Genomic DNA, 8,659 nt, shown 5'->3' on the forward strand with positions numbered 1-8,659 from the left:
TTGCATCTAAAAATAGACAGAACTAGACTAGGTTCTATTTATAGAATAAACTAAGTCATGATGACGTACTAAGTCTTTCTATAAATATCAGCATCATAAACAATATAAAAGTGGATTAATCAGCTGAGCTCAGTCAGACCTTGGAACTTAGTGAGAAGTCAGTAACAATTTAATACAATGGAAGATCCTATAAAGTGGCCTCCAGTATTTGAAGAACTAAGACCATCTCTTCAAGACAATCAGTCAATGTCACCAGCAATAACAGTTGCACCATTTCTAAAAGAAGGCTTATCCCTCTCCAATGCCTTGACACCAGAAGAATGCAAAGCCATTGTGAGCTTAACAGAGTCTAAAGGTTACCAAGATGCCAGTCAGTACTGCTACATGTACAACGACAGATATAATGACAGATACATGTCCGATGACCCCAAACTCTCCGAGTTCATATGGGACCGCCTCAAGCCGTATATCCCTGCAAGGGTAGAAGCCTTTGATGCTCAATGGAGCCTAGAGGGTCTCAATACCAGATTCAGGTTCTGCAAGTATGTTTCGGGGCACTATTTCGGTGCACATACGGATGGTATCTACACCATCAACTCCGATCACAAAAGCATTCTTACTTGCATGTTCTACCTAAATGGTACGGATGAGTTTGAAGGAGGGCTGACAAACTTTATTACACACAAAACAAGAAAACTGAAGCACTCTGTGACGCCAGAGCCTGGGCTATGCGTCATTTTCCCACAGGCAAATCTAGACTTTTATCATGAGGGAACAAAAGTTACCTCAGGAGTCAAGTATATAATGAGAACTGATGTAATGTATAAAAGGATAACATCATAAAGAAAGATTTTATATTGGTTGATCTTAGTTTTAGATCTAATAATCATTATTTTTTTTACTTTTAATTATATATATTGTGCATTTTGTCTATTTCTGCATTTTACTGTTTGACACAAACTCCTTTGCATCAGATAGTAGCTCACTAATCTCTTCGCTGTCTTCCATTGGAGCCCAATCTGCATCTTCATCAGAGTCTGCCCCATAACTGGTAGATGAGTCATCTATATTTTTTTGAGAGAGAAAGTTGAGTGAATTTCTAAATTAAACAATTCTAGATTTCTAATGTACACTCTGCTATGTAAACAAAATGGTGCAACAATTCCAAACAAACTACTTCTCATTGCATACCTTCTCCTTCCCCCTCTGCATTATCAATAAAAGAATCATTGTAATCATAAGAATTTGCTTCTCCATCATCATCACTGTCACCAACTAACACACTTTTCTTTGGCTTTTTCCCTGAAGTCAAAATGAGCACTTACACATAGCGTTCATTAACCTTAAATGCTTACCACGTGTTGATCTAGTGCTTGTTCGAGTTGCTCTTTTCCTGCTGTCGGAAGCTAAGGAAATTGCAACAAGAAACAGATTACAATGTATCATAATAGTGCTTCCTTAATCATACCTGGTGCCTTTGAATGATTAAATTGCTGGCGATGAAGTGGGTTTTTCCGATAACATGAAGTTCCATATGGACACTCTGGCTTATCAGCCTCGTCAATTGAGTCACCCTTTGTGTCTTCCTCTTCTTCTTCATCATTGTGAGTGTACTCCTGAAAATGAACTGGATTCTTCCTACAAAATAATGATAATGATTGAATGCTGACTGCTATGGACAAACCTATAGCAACCTTTTCCATAAGGGCAAGCTGGTAAAGCCTTTTTCTTGTCTGCTTCAGTAGACTCATCTGAATCAATTGGAGTTGGTGATGCCTTGCTATCTTTGGCTGTAGTCTACAAAATTGTCCTAATACACTGACTATAGCAATAAATTATTAACCTTTTTTGGTTTAGGTGAAGATTTAGAAGAAGTTTTTGTTTCTTTGGTCTTTTTAATATCAGTAGCACCAGCACTGCTGCTGGATCCTAACAGAAGAAGCAGTCATATGGTAAAAGCATACCAAGTCCTTACCAGAGGTCTTTGTGCTTGTCTTCCTCTTCTTTGGTGGTGGAGATAACTTTGTAGCGTTCTCATCATTTGTAGTCTGTAGTGTTGAAGCAGCATTTAGCATCCATGCTGGTAATACTCGAGTTTTCTTCTTCTTTTCAGTCGTCAACGATTCTTTTAGCATTGAGCTATTCGAGGGATAGGAGTTTTTATCAGAATTAATGAGAGGTTTTTCTTTAACAGTATCACCATCATCTAGATTAGATGCCTCTTCATTGTCCTCCTCTTTCTCTTCTTCGACCTTCAATGTTGCATCTTCTTTCAGTGTTTCTTCTTTAGGATCGACTGTGACTCTTAAAGTATAAACTAATTCTTTGATATTGTAATGAAGGATTGAGATCTGATCCCCATCTGATAATGTTTGCCAAACGTCTTTCTTCAGTTGAATCTGCTCGTCCCTCCCACTGGGTTTGTAATAGCATGGATTGGTGTGTCTCTAGTCATACTACTCAATGCATAATAAAGAGACTAAATGAGCTTACAGGACAAATGGAGACAGCATTATCATCATTTACTTTAACTGTGGCATGATTCCTGGACACTCTCTTGTCAGTAATCTAAAAGAGGGTGCAAAAATTAATAAATTAAAATTTTTATTTACTTTCAAGAGGGGTCCTCTACCAATAGTATGCTCTCCTTTAGATAAAACCTCAAACTGAACTCCACTAGCATTAACAAAATACGCCATTTATATTTTGAGCCACACCCTTTCTAACACCCCCACCCAGTTTAGAGCTTCCAAAATGGCTGGTAATCAATTCCTCGGTTCAGATCTTCATATAAATTTTTCTGATGTTGTAAGCACCCTCACCTCTTACCCATACAATATGATAACTGGTGCAGTGACTATAGGAACTGGCCTCGTCCTCTTGAGGAAGTAAGAACGGTGTATTGGGTTTACTTTATCATTGAAACACCCCCTCGCTTTTTATAGATATTTCAGTGGAGGTGTTTGCAAATCAAAGGCAAAGCTGACAGGCAAGACAGTGATCATTACTGGTGCTAATACAGGTATTGGTAAAGAAACAGCCATTGAATTAGCTAAACGTAAAGCAAAGGTGATACTAGCCTGCCGGAACCCAGAGAGAGGGAGGGAAGCAGAGAGAGATGTACGTGTCAAAAGTGGGAGTGAAGACGTTGTGTATCGCCATCTTGACTTAGCCTCCCTGTCATCAGTACGTGAGTTTTCAAAGTCAGTACTACAAGAAGAGACACACATTGATATCCTCATTAACAATGCTGGTATCATGGCCTGCCCTCAGTGGAGGACAGAGGATGGGTTTGAGATGCAGTTTGGTGTCAATCATCTCGGACACTTCCTCCTCACTAACCTACTCCTCGATAAATTAAAAGAGGCTCCTTCTGCTCGTATTATAAACATCACTTCGAGTCGTTATAAGCTCTCGAAAGGTCTCAACTTTGATGACCTGAATAACGAGCAAGATTACGAGCCTTACCTTGTTTACTGCCATAGCAAACTAGCTAATATATTGTTTACCCGCTCGCTGGCTGGTAGACTGGAAGGGACAAGAGTAACGGCAAACTGCCTCCATCCTGGCGTATGCTGGACTGAACTAATGAGACACATTGAGAAGAAGACAGGATACATTAAAAAGGTATTGAAACTGAACGAATGATTAATATGCACAGTGGGTAATAGTAATGGTATACTAAGAATTGCAATTAAAAACAAGGATCATACATGTATGATTACTTAAATTAGTACATATATACATGTATGAGCTGATTCCGATCAAAATTGGATTTTCTACAAATTTTTGAAGTTGCTTCAAAATCGGGCCAAAGTCCCTGTACTATAGTACAGGGTATTTGGCCAAATTTTGCCAAAAATGACTAGGAGAGAATTCTCCATTTTTATAATATTTTCTGATACATATACATGTTCTTGTGTTGTGTAGAAAGTTTAGGCTCATTCCGATCAAGATTGGATTTTTTATGAATTTTTAAAGTTGCTCCAAAATTTGGCCAAATACCCTGTACTATAGTACAGGGTATTTGGCCAAATTTTGCCAAAAATGACTAGGAGAGAATTCTCCATTTTTATAATATTTTCTGATACGTATACATGTTCTTATGTTGAGTAGCAAGTTTGAGCTGATTCCAATCAAAATTGGATTTTTTATGAATTTTTAAAGTTGCTCAAAAATCAAGCCAAAGTCCCTGTACTATATATAGTACAGGGACTTTGACCAAATTTTGCCAAAAATGACTAGGAGAGAATTCTCCATTTTTATAATATTTTCTGATACGTATACATGTTCTTGTATTGTGTAGAAAGTTTGAGCTGATTCCAATCAAAATTGGATTTTTTTATGAATTTTTAAAGTTGCTCAAAAATCAAGCCAAAGTCCCTGTACTATAGTACAGGGTATTTGGCCAAATTTTGCCAAAAATGACTAGGAGAGAATTCTCCATTTTTATAATATTTTCTGATACATATACATGTTCTTGTGTTGTGTAGAAAGTTTAGGCTCATTCTGATCAAGATTGGATTTGTTATGAATTTTTAAAGTTGCTCCAAAATTTAGCCAAAGTCCCTGTATAGTCTAGTACTGTATAGTCTAGTACAGGGAGTTTAGATCAAAATTAAAATAGAACTGTTAATTCACTTACATTGCATGTACCTATGTGTTAAATATTCTTTTTCTCTGTCTTTCCCACTGTAGCTTGCTTTACTTCCTATTGTCCTCCTCTTTTTCAAAACTCCTCATCAAGGAGCACAGACCACCATCCATTGTGCCGTCGCCGATGAATTGAGTAACGTTTCTGGTGGGTATTTCGGTGATTGCAAGATCGAGAAACTCCAGACACCTGCTGCTCTGGATGATGAAGCTGCCGAGAGACTTTGGAGTATTTCAAGAGTACTAGTAGGACTGGAAGATGATGAGCCAGATTCATGATGAGAGAAGAGATTTGGCCTTAGCTTTAGATTAGACCTTATAAAGCAGTCACTATAATAATTATTTTACAAGTTTTTAAATTTAAATAAGATTGATCTAAAACTATAGTTATACAAGTCTAGTAGTCTGGAGGTGTGTCTTTAATAGTAGAAATGGTGGGTGCTAGGGTAAAATGGAGCATTGGTGTTGGAGTTGCTGTAGCTGGTGTGGCTCTTATTTTCCTAAGAAGGTATGAAGAAATGTGAGTCAATCTTGCAACTCTTTATAATGAAATAGGCATTTCGCTGGTGGGTTCTGTCACTCTAATGCAATGCTAACAGGCAAGACAGTGATCATTACTGGTGCTAATACAGGTATTGGTAAAGAAACAGCCATTGAATTAGCTAAACGTAAAGCAAAGGTGATACTAGCCTGCCGGGATCCAGAGAGAGGGAGGGAGGCAGAGAAAGATATACGTGTCAAAAGTGGGAGTGAAGACGTTGTGTATCGCCATCTTGACTTAGCCTCCTTGTCATCGGTACGCGAGTTTTCAAAGTCAGTACTACAAGAAGAGGCACACATTGATATCCTCATTAACAATGCTGGTATCATGGCCTGCCCTCAATGGAGGACAGAGGATGGGTTTGAGATGCAGTTTGGTGTCAATCATCTCGGACACTTCCTCCTCACTAACCTACTCCTCAATAAATTAAAAGAGTCTCCTTCAGTTCGTATTATAAATGTTGCATCACTCGGCTACAAGTATTGCAAAGAAGTAAAGTTTCATGATCTGAACAGTGAGAAAGACTACGAACCTTACGCTGTTTACTATCACAGCAAACTAGCTAATGTTCTTTTCACTCGGGAACTAGCTAGACGACTTGTTGGAACAAATGTCACTGCTAATTCTCTTCATCCTGGAGTCATTCGTACAGAGCTAGGAAGACATTTTATGCCTAACATGAACTGGTTTAGAAAGGTTTGTGAGTGACAAATTCTAATTGTCCTTTATTATTGCAACGTTTTTAGATGTTGGTGTATCCTTTTATTCTGCTTATTTTCAAGACACCGTATCAAGGAGCCCAGACAACTATTTGCTGTGCCGTTTCTGAGGAGTTAGAGAGGGTTTCTGGAAAATATTTTGCAGATTGTCAAGAAAAGGAGCTTGAAACTGAGATCAGTCAAAGTGACGAGGCAGCCAAGCAGCTGTGGACGCTATCTGCTAAAATGGTCGGCTTAGAAGAGAATTCATAATTGCATAAATTTCAAGCCTACAACTTTGCTTAATAATAATTATTATGGGTAATAATAATTAATTTTGATTAATTAAATTCCTCTTCCAATTGCATGAATTTAAAGTTATATTCAGACCCTCTTAGTCTAATATGGAAACAGACTCTCTCTACTTTAGTCACGCATTCATTAAGAGTGCTCAGTTTTTGACTCAACTCTTTCTTGCAGCTGTAATTACCGGTAGATTTGAGACCCAGAAAGAAGGTTTGTACATCTCGGAGGAAATGAAGAATGAGAAAAGGGAGTGTTGTATTACCATTAGACACTACAGTCACTGCTTGTCTCATTAGCTCACCAGTTAAATCAGCTATACTAAGTACATAATCAGTGACTGAAAGGGGAAACTTTAAATAATTCTTGTCGGAACTGCTGGCTTCGTCATTGCTGTATATGAGGTCTTTCTGTACTTCTGCAAAAGAAACTAGCCTGCCATTCTTTTTATAATAAAGGAACATTACAGCCTCTAAATATTCTTGAATCCCGCTGCTGTAAGACTTATGAAATTTCCCCACGTCTTCAAATTGTATCTCCTCCGTGATTTTTCTAATTAGACTAGATCTTATGAAGTCTAGTTTCTGCTGTGCTTCCCGCAATATGTCCTCGTTTTTATTCTCTCCTGCATCTTCTTTCTCATCAAAATGGCGGTGGATCTGAAAAATGACCTTCTTGCTCTGAATGGTGACATCACGACTTAGCTTGACCAGTCTCTCTTGCTTTTCATGCTTCAAATCCAACTCTTCTTGATATTTCTACATGCACCAATGGCTTTCACAATTTATTAGAAATATAAACCTTAACTTACAAGAAAGATGTCTACAACTGACATCTTGATTTACCGCCAAACCCCGGGGCTATAACGGGCGGTGCCCAAAGGCGACCACACCCAACCCACATGGCTGAATTACGGATTTTAGTGTTTTGTTTGTTGGCTCTCCTTCTTCCAGTACCGTCTTATCTGCTCGTTTGTTATACAGATGATTGTCCCTATGATAACAATCTACTTTGTTACAAGACATGTACTCCTTCCAGCAACTCTTGTGTTCGCATAGCTGCCATTGATCGCTCTAACTTTCCTCCAGCGAGAATAATCTTCCAAGAATTTGGTTGCAGCAGTCTTAGGTGCAATACCAGAGACCTCCTTTGTAGCCCAAACATTACTGATCTAACTCAGCATTGCTGTTGTACTGGTGATCGCTGTAATAATCCTGGTGGTAGAGCTGATGCACTAGCTGAGTTAATGAAGCCGAAATTCAGTTATCATTTAAGTCCTCCAAATGAGCCAGTACCAAGTACTGAACCAGGTTAGATCTAGTAGTACTGTTATTGTTGCATTAAAGTGCTTTGTTGTAGCAGAGGTTATCTGTATCAATTATTCCTTTAGGTAAATTGGTGTGTGACCATTATAACTGCAGTGGTACTGATAAGTGTCAGCATTATTATGAAACGTGTGACTGTAGCATAAATGAGAGGTGCTTTTGTCAATCTGTATATAGAGCGAATTCCACTACCAATAAAATTGACATTTATTATAAAGGTTGCTCAGTAGCAAACACTTCTGATATAACTCCTGATTGCATTATTGATGTACCATTCATTGGAGCATTAAAGAATGAATACACATGCTACTGTAATGAGAGCCTTTGTAATATCAATGAATCCATTACTCACCCAACTAGACTGAGCAGTTACGGTAAGTAAAGGTACAACTTACAATGATAAATGATTGTACATGAACCTTTAGGATTTAAAGAGTGTCTCTCTTATAACTGTGAGTACAACTGCAATATAGTGAACAACACAAATATTAATTGCTCGTGTCCTGCTGGATTTATAGCAATTGGTTTTACAAGATGTCGTGGTAAGATTATGTATAGATACCTGACATGTGCTCACATTTTTTGTAGATGTGAATGAGTGCTTGGTCAGTAATGGTGGCTGTCAGCAGACATGTGTAAATACTATAGGAAGCTATTACTGTGAATGCTTTGATGGATACTTCTTTGATAGTAGGACTTTATCATGTTTGAGTAAGTATACAACCATGCATCTGAAATTCTTCATATCAATTGCCTAATGCCAATATATGTATAAATTTTTGTTTGTTTAATTCTATTATTAGGTAAATTCGCTAATTTTTATTGTTCCCACTATTCTGATGACGATATCAGATTAACCGAGATTACTGAGAACACTAAGATTGGTTCACTTGATTGTGTAAGATTGGTAGTCTGTAGAGTATCATCATGGTTTGTATCTCCTTACTATAGACTCCGGTTCAATCCTGCTTTGCTCAACTTATGTATAGTCATCATCACTGGTATCTTAATGCAATGACTTGTGGCCAGTCACCAGGTAATTGCATGAACCTATTAGATGATAGCTAAAGATTGTATACTTTTTTAAAGTAATAGTAGTAATATATAGCTTAAAATAAAATGCATAGTATATCATAGTT

General features: G+C 37.7%; 6 protein-coding genes across 6 annotated transcripts in view; 4 read left to right on the forward strand and 2 right to left on the reverse strand.

The window, feature by feature from the left end:
• Positions 1-177: 177 nt before the first annotated feature.
• On the forward strand, positions 178-843 carry LOC105312290 (uncharacterized). The gene has a single exon (XM_011404820.1). The coding sequence runs from the start codon at positions 178-180 to the stop codon at positions 841-843; it is 666 nt and encodes a 221-aa protein (XP_011403122.1).
• LOC100641629 (aprataxin and PNK-like factor) lies at positions 806-2,706 on the reverse strand. The gene is made up of 9 exons (XM_003385534.3): positions 2,613-2,706; positions 2,494-2,568; positions 1,976-2,447; positions 1,844-1,929; positions 1,685-1,797; positions 1,469-1,638; positions 1,356-1,406; positions 1,192-1,302; positions 806-1,064 (listed from the first exon to the last, which is right to left on the reverse strand). Exons 1-9 carry the CDS (start codon positions 2,697-2,699, stop codon positions 931-933), a joined length of 1,299 nt encoding a protein of 432 aa, XP_003385582.1. The 5' UTR covers positions 2,700-2,706; the 3' UTR covers positions 806-930.
• Positions 2,707-2,736: 30 nt separating this feature from the next.
• Positions 2,737-5,039, forward strand: LOC100641757 (retinol dehydrogenase 13-like). Its single transcript, XM_003385535.3, has 3 exons — positions 2,737-2,888; positions 2,946-3,627; positions 4,699-5,039. The coding sequence occupies exons 1-3, from the start codon at positions 2,755-2,757 to the stop codon at positions 4,930-4,932; spliced, it is 1,050 nt and encodes a 349-aa protein (XP_003385583.1). The 5' UTR covers positions 2,737-2,754; the 3' UTR covers positions 4,933-5,039.
• Positions 5,040-5,066: 27 nt separating this feature from the next.
• LOC100641884 (retinol dehydrogenase 13-like) lies at positions 5,067-6,281 on the forward strand. The gene is made up of 3 exons (XM_011404806.2): positions 5,067-5,161; positions 5,209-5,890; positions 5,941-6,281. Exons 1-3 carry the CDS (start codon positions 5,085-5,087, stop codon positions 6,163-6,165), a joined length of 984 nt encoding a protein of 327 aa, XP_011403108.2. The 5' UTR covers positions 5,067-5,084; the 3' UTR covers positions 6,166-6,281.
• LOC100642009 (translin-associated protein X-like) lies at positions 6,143-7,064 on the reverse strand. Its single transcript, XM_003385537.3, has 2 exons — positions 7,007-7,064; positions 6,143-6,953 (listed from the first exon to the last, which is right to left on the reverse strand). The coding sequence occupies exons 1-2, from the start codon at positions 7,028-7,030 to the stop codon at positions 6,234-6,236; spliced, it is 744 nt and encodes a 247-aa protein (XP_003385585.1). The 5' UTR covers positions 7,031-7,064; the 3' UTR covers positions 6,143-6,233.
• Positions 7,061-8,659, forward strand: part of LOC109581151 (signal peptide, CUB and EGF-like domain-containing protein 3) — a 10,318-nt gene continuing 8,719 nt past the window's right edge. Inside the window, exons 1-2 of the mRNA XM_019994989.1 lie at positions 7,061-7,505; positions 7,586-7,894. Coding sequence (XP_019850548.1) covers positions 7,097-7,505; positions 7,586-7,894 — 718 coding nt within the window. The 5' untranslated portion in view covers positions 7,061-7,096. The remainder of the gene's footprint in view (positions 7,506-7,585; positions 7,895-8,659) is intronic.

The sequence above is a fragment of the Amphimedon queenslandica genome, unplaced genomic scaffold, assembly GCF_000090795.2.
Source record: "Amphimedon queenslandica unplaced genomic scaffold, v1.1 AMPQUscaffold_13457, whole genome shotgun sequence".
Taxonomy (NCBI): Eukaryota; Metazoa; Porifera; class Demospongiae; order Haplosclerida; family Niphatidae; genus Amphimedon; species Amphimedon queenslandica.

Bases quoted from the DNA above. Each gene is read 5' to 3' on its own strand.
- LOC100641629 (XM_003385534.3), bottom strand. From the start codon at position 2,699: ATGGCGTATTTTGTTAATGCTAGTGGAGTTCAGTTTGAGGTTTTATCT. The intron at 1,930-1,975 runs GTAAGGACTTGG...TTCTTCTGTTAG, and splicing joins GACAAGCACAAAGACCTCTG to GATCCAGCAGCAGTGCTGGT. The intron at 1,639-1,684 runs GTTTGTCCATAG...ATTATTTTGTAG, and splicing joins TATGGAAAAGGTTGCTATAG to GAAGAATCCAGTTCATTTTC.
- LOC100641884 (XM_011404806.2), top strand. From the start codon at position 5,085: ATGGTGGGTGCTAGGGTAAAATGGAGCATTGGTGTTGGAGTTGCTGTA. The intron at 5,162-5,208 runs GTATGAAGAAAT...ATAATGAAATAG, and splicing joins GCTCTTATTTTCCTAAGAAG to GCATTTCGCTGGTGGGTTCT. The intron at 5,891-5,940 runs GTTTGTGAGTGA...CAACGTTTTTAG, and splicing joins ACATGAACTGGTTTAGAAAG to ATGTTGGTGTATCCTTTTAT.
- LOC100641757 (XM_003385535.3), top strand. From the start codon at position 2,755: ATGGCTGGTAATCAATTCCTCGGTTCAGATCTTCATATAAATTTTTCT. The intron at 2,889-2,945 runs GTAAGAACGGTG...CGCTTTTTATAG, and splicing joins GGCCTCGTCCTCTTGAGGAA to ATATTTCAGTGGAGGTGTTT. The intron at 3,628-4,698 runs GTATTGAAACTG...TTCCCACTGTAG, and splicing joins AGACAGGATACATTAAAAAG to CTTGCTTTACTTCCTATTGT.
- LOC100642009 (XM_003385537.3), bottom strand. From the start codon at position 7,030: ATGTCAGTTGTAGACATCTTTCTT. The intron at 6,954-7,006 runs GTAAGTTAAGGT...TGGTGCATGTAG, and splicing joins CAGTTGTAGACATCTTTCTT to AAATATCAAGAAGAGTTGGA.
- LOC105312290 (XM_011404820.1), top strand. From the start codon at position 178: ATGGAAGATCCTATAAAGTGGCCTCCAGTATTTGAAGAACTAAGACCA.